Consider the following 13,114-nt stretch of genomic DNA (forward strand, 5'->3'; position numbering starts at 1 on the left):
CGGGCTCGATTCCCAGTAGGGGGTGTGCAGGAGGCAGCCCATCCATGATTCCCTCTCATCATTCATCTTCGAAGCCAATAAAAAATATATTTTAAAAAATGACAAGAAGCTGCTCTCTTACATACCCCACAATTCAACGGCTTGATTGTGGCCATTTGGGGACCACTCCTCACTAGGGATACTTCGATAACAACAAACTTTCCACAGCCACAGGATACCTTGTCATTTACGCTGTTAAGGATAACTTCACGCAGATCCAAAATAACAGAGGGCGTCATTTATTGGCTGTCCACAGGAAGTCTGGTCACACAAGGAGGTGTGGTGGGTGTGGTATAACACAAAACCTCGGTTAACTACTGAACAGAAGGTTAACTGATTCTCCATTTGCTAACCCCCGAGCAGTCCTCTGCGGCCCAGGCACCACCTACCCGGGTACAATTAAGCTGAATGAACTGGCGATGGATGGCATTGTCCATTAGTCTTGGTTCCTCTCCCACCATCTTCCCATGAAACAGGACTTGGAAATTCACAAAATTAAAGGAAGAAGGCAGCACTTCCGTCTGCAGACCATCACCACCGTGAACGGACGAGCGTGGCATGCAGGCTCACAACTGGTTGTTTTTGTCCTTTCGACTTTTTTTTTTTTTTTTTAAATTAACAAATGGAATAGCATGTCTATTTCAAATATTAGTAGCATAACAAAGAAGTGCAATTTCAGTCTGGCCACCAGTCTCGCAAGCCTTCTGTGTGTCTGTTCCGAGAGTGGCAGCAGACAGTGCGACTGACATCCGGGCACGTCCTGTCCCTTGGGCCTCTGATCACAGACCCCAGGTTCCCCCATCCCCACGCCCGCCCTGTTCCAAAGGCCTGACAATAGCGACTTCCCTGTTTTCACCGTCATCAAAGCGGTTGGGTGGGGAGAAATGCCAATCACACCAAGCTGGGAGCATCTGGGCCCTGCGCCTCTGCGGGAGAGGGGATCCATGCGCTCCGCAGCGGTCCCTGTGCGCAGGGCCTGAATCCTCGCCACCACGGCCCTGAGTCACCGGAAAGTTGCTGCGGGGAGCAGCCCCTGTCGGCCCCCACTGCCTGCAGTCCGGCCGGGCCCGCGGTCACACGGAGCTGAGCTTCACCAGGCCGCGCACCGAGTCCTCGTGCAGCGCGTCCTGGCTGGCCAGGCCCAGCACGTGCGCGGTGCGGCTGTGGGCCAGGGGGCTGCCGGCCAGCAGCCGGGGCGGCGAGGGCGCCTCCTCCGGGGTCAGGAACTGGTGGCCCACGTGCTCCTCTTTCAAGGGCAGTATGTCTGTGAGCCCGGCCTCGGCGGAGAGGTTGGGCATGGAGGAGGGCGGCGTGGGCTGCCCGAGCGTCAGGCTGGCACAGGGTGTGCCCAGGCCCGGCTTCCCCGACAGGTGCAGCTCGTCGCTGGCGAGGCTGGGCTCGCTCTGCAGCAGGGGCGTGGCCGCGGCCTGCAAAACGAATTTGGTGCTCTGAATGCACTGGTCTTGGTCGCACTGGAGCAGGAGGGAGCCAGCAAAGAGAAGCCCAGACGAGATGGCATAGGGTGGAGGGGGAAGGGGCAGAGGGACAGGGGGAGGGCAGGGTGCGAGAGAAAGAGAAACCCGTTAGTGACACCTCAGTCAGCAGGGCAGGGAGCGTGTGCAGTAGCCGGTTTCACTTGGAGACACCCAGCATGTGGTAAACACCAACACCCGGCACCTGGGAAAGCTGCTCAAGCTCACAGCCCCCCACAGGTGCCCAGGGAGTAGGGGGCAGCCTCGGCCTGCCATGCTCCTGGCCCTGGTTCACAGAAAGGACCTCACTTCAAACAATGCCACCCATGCATCATAGGACTGTCCACTGGTAACTTACATAATCTTATTAACCAACTAGAGGCCCAGTTCACGAATTTGTGCACGGGTGGGGTCCCTTGGCCTGGCCGGCCGTCAGGGCCAATTGGGGCCGATCAGGGCCAGCCGGTGGGGAGGGACTGCAGGAGGTTGACTGGCTGCAGGAGGTTGCCTGTGGGAGCACACTGACCACCAGAGGGCAGCTCCTGTATTGAGTGTCTGGCCCCTGGTGGTCAGTGCACGTCATAGACCTGGGCCCACTCCTGCACACACCCAGGGGCGCTTCCCGTGGCCACACTGATGACTCGTTAAAACTGTAACAAATCTGCACGCAGCCTCATGGCCAGGACCCTGATGAAAGGCTCTCTGGTTTACCCCGGGGAAAACTTAAAGACTTAAAAATGTGAAAATAAAAATGTAGCCTAAAGCATTTCATTAAAAGTATCCATCCGTGGGCACAATTACTGGAACCACGGATCTAAGTCTCAAAATCCTGCGTGCATTCCATAACTCTGGAAATGGTTTGCCCTTCAACTGATTTCCGCTAGAAGACCACGCCCCCGGGGGCCTGGGGCCAGGCGCCTCCCGCAGCAGCGCCCACAGGAGGCTCCTGCTGGCTCCAGACCGGCCACCGGGATGGACACCATGATTCTATTAGACTCCGAACAAGGACAGTGCAACGACTGCCCAGCAGGGTTTATCATCCTCGTCATATTAACTTTGCACGTTCTCAACATCTCCTTCTCGGAAGAAGCCCAATGATTAGGGAATATGTGAATTTTTTTAAAGGTCAGAGCTTTTCCTCGTTTTGCACAACCTTCATGGTTGTAAAGCCCATTGCAGAAGTTCGAGGGAGAAAATGGCCAACACTTCAGGGTTCCCGTGACGACGGCCCAGGGAAAGGTGTCCTTACGCCTAGTCCTTCCTACCTCTGCTTCTCATTCTTATTTGCCCATTTCTTGTTGATCTTTCCACTTGACGGCTTTCTCTCGGTCCCACTGATTCTCGTCTCTTTCCCGCCCACCTGTGTACTTTCCCTCCCACTTCTCTTTTTCTTCTCTTCCCACCTCTCTCCTCTCACCTTGATCTTTTTATATCCACCCCCCTCCTTTCCTGGCGTTTCCTGTCTTCATCCAGTAGAGGGAGACATCACTGCTCAACAGTTTCTCTCCCAAGTCACCCAGCTCGGCAGGATTTATTTCTATCCCAGCACTAACACCCAGAAGCCATTGGGAGTATTTTAATGTATCTAACCAGTTATATACTCTGGGGAAACAACAAGCCCCAGGATATTGGACAACGACAATTCATTACTCTGAACAGGAAACCGAGAAACTCGTGTTTTCGTTCCAAAACAACCCCTTTACAAGTTCCTGTTTATCAAATATAGGGTTGAACCACATGAAATTGCCCTGTCTTTTGGTCAAAAATCACCCCCCTGCTGAGTCCTGACAGAACAGAAGTGGGGTCACTCGTGAGCCTGTTTATGAAAAGCGCCCCCTGTTGGCAGTGTAACACGGATACGTCTGTGAGCCAGAGCGCTGGCCGGACCTGCAGGAAGTCACTGTGGTGGCTGATTTACTGCCCCAACGCAGCGCGTTTTACTTGCAGAGAGATTTATGGCTTCAGGTGTTCGAATGTTACAATTCAGAAGCACCCCAGAGATCATTTACTTTCTGTTTCTGCAGATTTTCAAATAAAATCGCTCATGTTGGAAGACATTTCATTTTACCTTGACTTCGTGTCTGCAGCGACCCTCGGACACAGACTGCATGCGTGCGCTTTCTAGATGGTCTTTATACATATTAAGAATGAATGAAATTACTTAGTTTGCTCCAATTCTGTCAAAGTATTAATGCTGGGCATTGTTCATTTCTGCCTGCCTATGGCGCTGTGTTCTGGGTCTCATGAATGCTCACTTACAGTTATAAAAACACCACAAACTTTAAAACCTACCTAAAATGTAGGCTGTATTCTTCTATTAACATTACCATTTAAATCTGCTTAAGTTGTACTGTTCTACAATATTTGATTTTTCAGATTATGCACGAAGAGTTATCTTCATTTACTAGTTGAGTAAATCATCCCACTGCTAGGTTTAGCCTTGTTTTGATATTGGATTAAGGGGATTTAGAAATTAGGTTAAGTAAATATATCAAATGATCTTCTAAAAAAAAACAAAAAGAAATCCCAACAACTAGGAACTATCTTTGTGGTTAGCATGTGATCCCAAAGGAACTTTGTAGCTACATAAACTGTGACCTGGACGCTATTCACAACTTAAAATTATTTGACAATAGGTTTAAATATAAACTATGACCCAGGTGCTAGACAGAACTGAGACTGACCATCAAATGAGATACACTAAGAACTGGACCACGAGTGATGTCACCACTGTGTGCACATGCGCAGAACTTCAATACGGGGTAACAATGAGAGCCAATCGTGGGGAGAACAGGTGCTCAGGTGGCACTGAGGGGTCTGGAATTTCACAGGTGCTCACAGGACAGAGGCTCTCCTGGTTGCACGCACCATTTCAATGCCACCTCGGTGCTTCCCTATTCTTTCCTCCTTGGGACTCTGTCGTAGAGGGAAGGCTGCTTAGGCACCACATACCTATCCCCAGCCACAAATCTGAGAGATGGTAAGTTAACAGTGCATTGTCCTGTTTTTGAGGAAATAAGACCTCAGTGTTGACTCGGATGCCAGGGCTCTCTAATTAGATTTGCCTAACCTTTCTGACCCGCACTATCACTGTGCTTCTCTAAGACCTAAAGCCTTTACCTCTCATTCCTAAAATAGCACCTATTTCCCCAGAAGCGCTTTTCCTATCATCCAGGAAGTACCTTTCGGATCTGGACTTTGGTCCTAAAATAAAATAATGTGTTCATTTCCTTCCTCTGCTATATCGAATGCCTCCCAACGTCCCTCCTTCAAGGAAAGGTCTGGCTAGAGTGCTCACGCCCCAAGGCTAATGCAGCATTATTATCCGCAGAGTGGGTAACAAAATTGTGCGTCTGGGCTTGTGGCAATGCCGGCTGCAACGCTTCCTCCAATCACAGAGACAGGCTTCTGTTCAAGGGATGATGCATAACCGATACTGGACTAGCATCCCTCTGTACATGGGGGGAGGGGTGTATAAAACTGCCCCAAATAAGTGAGATAAATGATTTCCCATAAGGCAAACAGACAAAGGGAGACTGCAATCCTGAGAGAAGGGAACTCACAAGGCGAGGCCCACAGTCAGCCAGCTCTTCCGTTGGGGAAACATCCCCAACCTGGACGCCAGCTCAGGTCTGAGCAGGGCCCAGCAGCTCTGCGGAGTGGGGCAGCTGGGTCACAGGGCAGGCCCTGGAGAAGAGGATGCTGTGCAGAGAGGGGAACCAGCAGTCCTCGTGGGGGTCCCCCACGTGACCGTGGCCACAGGCTCTGGTGCGCATGTGCAGTCTCCCCCCCTGCAGTGGGGAGAAGACAGCAGCTGCAGTGGGGCTGAGAGAGGGGCACAGATACTAGAGGGCGAAAGTAGTGCTGGGGGCCACTGACCTCATGAACACCGCCAACACCTCGCTAACAGCCCTGCGATCAGCGAGGGCCTAGGGAAGCTGTGCCTTAGGAGCAAGAATTGTGCCCTACAGTGAGACCCAGGAAAGTTCAAGGTGATTAGCGAGTAGCTGAACTGCTTGCTAGAATGAGAATCAACAGTCTTCTAACAAAGATAACAAAATCCAGAGTCTCTACACTATTGTCCAAAATACGCAGTATTCAATACAATGTCAACAGACTTTCAGAGACAGGAAAATGTGATCTGGAGTCCAGAAAAAAAGCGCTCACCAGACATCAAACCCAAGACAGCCCCGATGTCCTTATCTGGTAACGACCTTAAGCTTCCCGCCTCCGGCTCTTCCCCTCACCCGTTACTTCCATTGTTGCCCAGTTGCTCAGAGTGGATACAATTGAGCTGGCTGGTCTTGCAGCCCATGGCTATGAGGGAAATAATAATAAAAGAATAATAGCTAATCCTTACACAGTACTTATCGGTGCTAGGCAAGATGTTAAGTGCTTTGCCTACATCAACTCACTCCTCATAGAAACCCTGCAAGGTCAGGATCCAACAGTCCCCTGGATGAAAATTCTGAGAGGTTAAGTGACTTGTCAAGGTCACTCCTCTAGTAAGTGACAACCCTCTGGCTCTTCACACACGTAGTCCCCCTCCCGGCTTTGAGGGGGGCCGAGGGAAGGCCTGTTTAAGCCTGTGGCTGGCACTGGGAGGATGTCACTGCACACCCGTCTGTCACGGCTGGAACTTCCGGTCCAGGGCGGTGCTGTATACCGGCTCCAGAGTGACCCCTGCGATGTTAACGTTTCTCTCTGACAGAGTCGTTCCTAAGGGCCATTTGTGTGGGCGAGGGCAGACAGGACAGAATGTCCCGGATCGCATGGGGGCGCGTGGCAAGGACTGATGTGTATACACTTTCTTCCAAAGAAGAGGAATTATTAGCAAAGCAAAGCAAAACAACACAACACAAACGAAACACCACTCCCGACAAACAAACCTAGCAAGGCTGCTGGGGCCGGGCCTCGCCTCCCTGTCTGTATACACAGCGGAGGCCAAGGGGCTGAGCGGTCTCCCTGAGCCCCAGTGGCCGGAGGCTGCGCCTTCCCCTCGCAGTTCTCTGTGCTCAGAAGCCAGGGCCCGGGAGCCTCAGGCCTGGAAAGGCCTGTCAATCACGGGAGCTCTGCTGTGGGTGACTCAGGGCCACGGAGGGCAACAGCGCCACGAGGCCCCACGCCCGGTCCCTTTCAGAAACATGGAACTTCACTAGGGAATCTGGTCCAGATAAAGCTGGGATTCCCGGTGCCCGCGGAAAGCCCCCCGCCCCACCCCCAAGTCTGCCACCCAGAAACAAAGCCCGCCTGTCCATGCGCGGCCACACCCGCAGCCCCTTGGAGAGGCTCCCTCAGCCTTCGCTGGGAGAGAGTGAACCCTGGTCTGATTATTCGCACTCAGGTGTGCGTATAAGATTTGGCTGAAAGTGGGGAACTGGCAGTGCCATCCATGGCACACTAAAGAGGGGTGGGATCAGAACAGACCGAGCAGAGGGACAGAATGGGGCCCGGGCACCCTCCAGCCACCCAGCCCTGCCGAGGGCAGCTGGATCCCGTCCCCTCAATGACACTGTGGCCTGTGCAAGGGGACTTTCCATCGCCAGGTGCCACAAGCTGTTTCTGGAAGAGATGTCGTGTGTCCTTCCCCTTCACAGCCCCTAACACACCCGTCACTCGGCGGCCACAACCCCTTCCCCTTGCCCAAGCCTCCCAGTCCCTGGTGTCCAGGAAGCTTTGAAGGTGCGCCTGGTCTAGGGGCGCCAGGTCTAGGGGTGCCTCGTCTAGGGGCGCCTAGTCTAGGGGTGCCCGGTCTAGGGGCGCCTGGTGTAATTGGGTTAGCGAGCACAGAAGCGTAAGAGAACCCTTCCAGGGTGTCGCCCTGCAGGCAGCTCCTACCATGTCGCTCTGCGAGGCGGTGGCCCCGTACGTGGCCAGCCCGTTGGAGGGCGCGGCTGGCTGAGGCGTGTCAGGCTGGACGTACCCTCTTCTGTCAATGAGGCTACAAGAGAGAACAAAGCAGAACAGGAGGAGAGTGAGTAGAAAGCCGAAGACGCCATCAACACTGTTTATTTCTACTTGGGGGGGGGGGTCCCTCTTTCTGTGCAGGGAGCTGAATGTGCGTCTGCAGCTGTCACTGGAAAACGGGAACCCCCGCCCCCCCATGAGCACATTGTCATACCGCGTAGGAATGTCTTAGAGGCAACTCCAGTGCACGGTCCTGGGCACACAGCTACTGCCACTGTTAACGTCATTGTCGTATCATCACCACGACCGCCACTGCTTCAGGCCGCACGCATCAGCCTCTAACTATTTTGGCATTGACCTTCTATACAGCTCACTCTTAACTCAGTTCTACAGGTTTTCTAATTGCTTCCTGCATCGTGTCCTGGTTCCCTTGCTGTGCTAACGACAGCTCCCTGCTCCCCACTGACCCACAACAATAATTCATGAAGTCACATGCCTCAGTTTCCCTATTTGACCCTGAGGGGATTTTCCCCAAACTTGACACAAATTCATTGGAAGAACCAAGAAGGTGTCAAGTGCAACACAACAAACAGCCAGGTCTCTATGGTCTTTATTTCACTGAGGCCGTGCCCCCGTGGCACCAGTGGACGGTGTGGCCTAATCCACCCGCAGCGGTCACATCTCTTCCCAGTGGGGCCTGTGCTCCCTCATCTAAGGCGTGTTCTAGGGCATGTGCTAAGACATGTTCTAGGGCTTGTGTTAGGGTGTGTGCTAAGGCGTGTTCTAGGGTGTGTGCTAGGGCATGTGCTAGGGCGTGTGCTAAGGCGTGTTTTCGGAGTCTGGTGAGGAGCACCCTGCTTTCTGAACCTCACCTTGGAGAGACGGGCCCACACAGGGCGACACAGCAGTTCGTGAAGATATTTCCATAGCTGTAGGGGTTGTAATTTTCTTTACCTCTTTTATTTGACCAAGATCCTTTAATCTGAAAGAAGACAGTAACACAGCACCCTTCACACCAATGCCACAGTTTGAGCGACTGGACCACGGGAAGTCCGTGGGGACGCAAATCATCTTCCCTCCGTCTTCGGCAGGGGGATGGAGACGCTGCTCTCAAGGGAAACTGGCATTTGTGCCCAACTTGGGAATACCCCCAAACAGCAGGCAGACTAGGGAGAATGTATTCTCTGGGGACGAGCTCTTATTTCTGCTACGTAGCGCCAGAGGCCGCTCACATGAGCCACGCGATCCGGTCACATTCACATTCAGTGCTAAAACAGCCACTAAGTGAACGGCAGCGGGAGGGGTACCGTGGCCCCTGATTGCCAGTTTAGAGCCCGTCTGAATTTGGCCTCACGGTGTTGCCAAAGTAACTGTGCAGATTCTAATAGTCATAGTCACCAAGTTAAATAACTGTTCATGTTCTTGCATCTCATCGGTGCTGGTTTTCTCAAGCCTCTACGACAAGTGGAGCAATTCGGAGACATGGACTGATACTTAGAGCAGAGAGGAAAACGAAGAAGCATTTTCCAACAGAACGTGTCTTGTTTTGATGGCCCCTCTCCATCCGCATGAAGTAGAGGCAGGTAACCCTGTGCCAAGGTTAAACTTTGGGTCTGGCCAATCCCCAGAGCTGACGTGGAGACGTTAGCTAGGAGGCAGGCTCCACATGCACCTGCGATGCCACCTGCCCTGTCTCTCCTTGGGCTTGGTGGCAAGGGGCTCACATAACCACTGGAGAGGAACAGGACAGACCCTGGCTCCTAACCTCTTCTTTCCCTCCCTGCATCCCCCCTCGGTTCCCGAACACAAAAACACAGCGCCAGCCCCGCGCTGAAGGAACTCACATCTTCATTGGTTGTCTGGTTGGAGCTGATGAGATACGTGTGGAACCCCAGGAGCCCGACGATGGACCAGACGGAGAAGAAGCACACCACGGCCTCCAGCACGGTGACCGAGTCAAGGACGGGAACTGGGGGATGGAGCTCTCGAGTGCCTGGGGGTGCCCGGGGGCTGCGGTGGCTGGAGGCGTGGACGGGACACCACGGACACTCACTTAGGCCTCGAGCGTCTATCTAGCCTCCCCTGGTGAGCTCCCTACCTGGAGGGGCACCTGGGACAGGCCCTCCCCCACATCCTCCCGCCACCTGCACAGTAAATGACGGATGGGCTCCCTGCACGCGACCTGCTGCCTTCTTCACGGGCCTCGGACTGTCCTCCCTGCCTGACCTCCTCGCCTTTTCCTGGTGACTCACACTGTGTAGCCACCGACAGCTGCACCGGAAAGCGAGCGGCTGGAGCTGGCAGCGGCCCCCGCCTTCGCCTTCGAGGGAAGGACTCCACATTGAGCATCATTTCGAGCACAGACTCTCATTTTGGCTACTGACGCCGAGGGCTGTGGTGCCAACAGGTTTCTCCCCGGCCTGAGGGCGAGGCTGTGGGGGACTTGGGGTGACCGTGGGTGGCTGTACCGGGCGGGGTTGTCCTCAGGGCTCTCTCCCTGGGCAGCCCTCCCACACCTGGGTGCTGCCTGCTCCCACCTGCGCGTGGGCTTCTCAACCAGCGGGGGCATTTCGCAGACTGGCTCGGGGTGAGGGTCACTTTATTTGGGGACGCTCCCCCCGCCCCTCAGCCAGGCCTGACACAGAAGCCTGGGAGCCCTGGAGGCTCACCGGTGTTGGGTGATGGGCAGATCCGCAGGTGTTACAGCCGCAGCAGGAGGAGGCTGTGTTCTTCAACAGAGCAGATCACCGCCAAGGGTGGGGCAACGTGAAAAGACTAGAGGGTTTTTCTGTCCCACAAATGTTTACAAAATTCTATTTACAAGATACAGATGTTTCTTGGGGAAAAAAAATTCTCATAGGCCTGGGAGTTTCAATCTGCACCATGCATCCCCAATAATGAATCACAGGCCAGAGAAAAGAAATACTCAGGCTTCCTGATGCTCCCACGCGTGGAAACCACAGGTCGTATGTGACAGAACCACTGATTTTTTTCAGGATTGGAGGTAATTCCCCTTTAGACCAGAGACATGCATACACTCCCCAGGCAGCGCCATGACCTGCCACGTCACAGTGACTGCGTGCCCGCCGGGGACGGGCTGCCTGGGGAACGGGAGAAATGAGGGGTCCAGCCTGCTAACCCACTGTCAGCATCTCCGGGAGAGGCAGACAGCGCTTTCCTGTCCCAAGGTCTGAACCTCGAAGCTGCGAGCTCACAGAGAGGCAGCCCCGAGTCAGCAGGACCTTTCGGGGAGAGTGTCCCCGGGCAGGTTGGCCGAGGGGGACAGGCGGGTCCTCTGGAGTCTAGACTGCCAGCACACGACGTCCCGGTGGCCCCGCTGCCCTCACGGAGGAAGGAGGAGAGGAAAACCCAGGTGGTGTTTCGGAAAAGCAGATAGACGTGGCTGGTAAGGCGTAAACATGCACGGGTAGGAGGGCCAGCGGGGGAATAGAGATGCAGAGAGGTGGACCCCTCCCCATCCATGTTTGTCTGCTTTTCCCTGGGCAGCCCGGCCACCCCTTCCTTTCTCCCAGGGCTGCTCCGGTGGCAAATGGTTACGGTGGGAGGCCTGGTGTGCACCTGGGGACACGTGGACAGTGGCCTATGTGCCGAAGATGGTCTCATTCTCACTGCCTCCCGACAGGTCACTCTCGCAGGTGCCCCTTCTAACCCCATCGGCCACCCAAGAGGGGCAGGCTGAGGGGCAGCCCGCTGGGAGCCATGCCCCCATGTGTGAGAGCAGAGGCGGAGTGGAGGCCAGGGGCCGGCAGCCGGGAAACTGGGTGTCCAGGGAGGTGACGCTGGCAAGGAATTTGCAGAGGCTGGCGGTAAAGCCAGGAGACAGACAGGTGAAACCAGCCAAGAAACGGTCGCGGGTGGAAAAGAGAGAATAAAAAACGGAAGCAAAGACTTTTCACCGAACAACACGTGACGAGCTGACCTCAGAAGTGCTCCGTATCCCCAGAAGTTTACTTCCAGGGCGGCCGACGGCCATGCCCAAGACACACAACATTCCTGTGTGCGAACCATGGGAAACTGCTAGTGGGGGTGAGGGACAGCGGCAAGGGTGGCTGCCGCCCAGATCCCGTCCCTTTGCAAAGCTGCCTCTATCGCCACCCCACAGGCAGGCACTGTTTTCCGGTGGATGTGGAACATTAAAGGTTTAGCGCAACAACAAAATATGCAGCTTTCTATATTAGTATCTCGTGCCTTAGAAACGTTTTATAAATAGCAGAAGGCAGTCTCCCCATCAGCTCACTGCGGTGTCAAAATGACACGATGCAAGGTGGGGTGTAGACTGCGGCCCCCACAGCTGCTCTGAAGGGAAATCATCACCTTTCCTGCCCATGGCTGGCGTCACGGGCACATCAACCAAAACTGGGCGCAATGCGCCACTCGGAGTTGGAGCATTCGGACGCCATTCCTCATGCAGGTGGACGTCAGGGAGTTCTCCGGGTGCTTTACGGGACAAAAAGAATACGATTGCCGGGAAGACAAGCCAAGGCACGGGGTGAAGGGTAACCGAGGAGGTCGGTCCAGTGCGTAACGCCTGAGCCTTTCACACACCACACCCACAAAGGATATCTGGCGGGACTGTCCTTAATCGCATTAAGGAATCCTGTTTGCTGTGAACCTGGGGGAACAAAACCAACATTTAGTATTAAGACCAACACTTAGTATTCAAACATTCACCTCCAGAAAAACAGCCTTCATGCGGAGCTCTCCCATCTGCACGGAAATAATCGGTGTCTCGGGATCAGTGCAATAACTGCATCGTGTATGTGCTGCGGCACCAGGGCACGGAGCCTGGATGGCGATGCCACTGAAGTTACTCAACAGGAAAATGGCAGATTCACGAGAGGCAACAGCTGCAGGATGAGTTTTCAGTCAAAGCAGATGGATGTCTGCATCCTCACCCATAAACTGTAGTTCTGATGACTCCTTTGTTTCCCTCATTTTAATAGGAAAACAGAATACTACATGCGGTTTTTTCTCTTCTTTCATGAAAGACTGTTTTCCCAGGGTTTGTTAACTCCTGACCCTGGAGGTCCTAGCAATGAGGCTACATATAAAATACGTCTTTCTCTGCGCCCAGAGTACACACACGCATAACGCTGAAGTCTACTACTGGCTCCTTTTGGGTTTAAGACGTGTTAATGTGAGCTGTCTGTGCCAGAAAACATTTCTCTAAGAGCTTGAGTGAAGATGCATCTGACGAGAGGCAATCTTTAGTTTATGGATTGACATTATGGTTTCTGTGACTCAGCCCATAGGAGGAACTGTGGCTGTTCCACTGTGGGGGTGATGCGGGTCCCTGGTGTACTGAGCAGAGCCCTGTGTTTGGGGACATGGTGTGGCCCCGGGGCAGAGATGAGATGACCAGGGAGGACTGACAGAACAGGATGGTCCTAGTGCATTCCTGCGGCACACGGGGCTGGCGTGGCTGCAGCGTGGGAGTTGCAGGCAGGGTCCCAGGCCCCGCTGTGTGCGTGGAAACCTGTCCAGCGATGGGAAGGCTGTGAGTGGACGGCTCCACGTTCTTCCTCAAGTTCCCTTTCCCTCTGTGCGTCCTCCCTCCTCTGTGCGTCCTCCCCTCCTCTCTGCGCCCACTGGCCACCACGAGGCACGAGGATGTGCCTCGTGAACTAGGATGCCAGCCGTGGAAGAGCTAACAAGGAAGGCTTAGGGCTCCTCTT

At 54.2% G+C, this 13,114-nt stretch overlaps 1 protein-coding gene across 1 annotated transcript in view; it reads right to left on the reverse strand.

Moving 5' to 3' along the window:
• Positions 1-255: 255 nt before the first annotated feature.
• Positions 256-13,114, reverse strand: part of ZDHHC14 (zinc finger DHHC-type palmitoyltransferase 14) — a 167,048-nt gene continuing 154,189 nt past the window's right edge. Inside the window, 5 exon segments of the mRNA XM_070417412.1 lie at positions 256-1,511; positions 7,350-7,452; positions 8,291-8,400; positions 9,263-9,365; positions 12,003-12,051. Of these exon segments, the coding sequence (XP_070273513.1) occupies positions 1,113-1,511; positions 7,350-7,452; positions 8,291-8,400; positions 9,263-9,365; positions 12,003-12,051 (764 nt within the window). The 3' untranslated portion in view covers positions 256-1,112.

This window comes from Myotis yumanensis, unplaced genomic scaffold (genome assembly GCF_028538775.1).
Source record: "Myotis yumanensis isolate MYYU_CA2020_CCGP unplaced genomic scaffold, mMyoYum1.0.hap1 SCAF_6, whole genome shotgun sequence".
In the NCBI taxonomy this organism is placed as follows: domain Eukaryota; kingdom Metazoa; phylum Chordata; class Mammalia; order Chiroptera; family Vespertilionidae; genus Myotis; species Myotis yumanensis.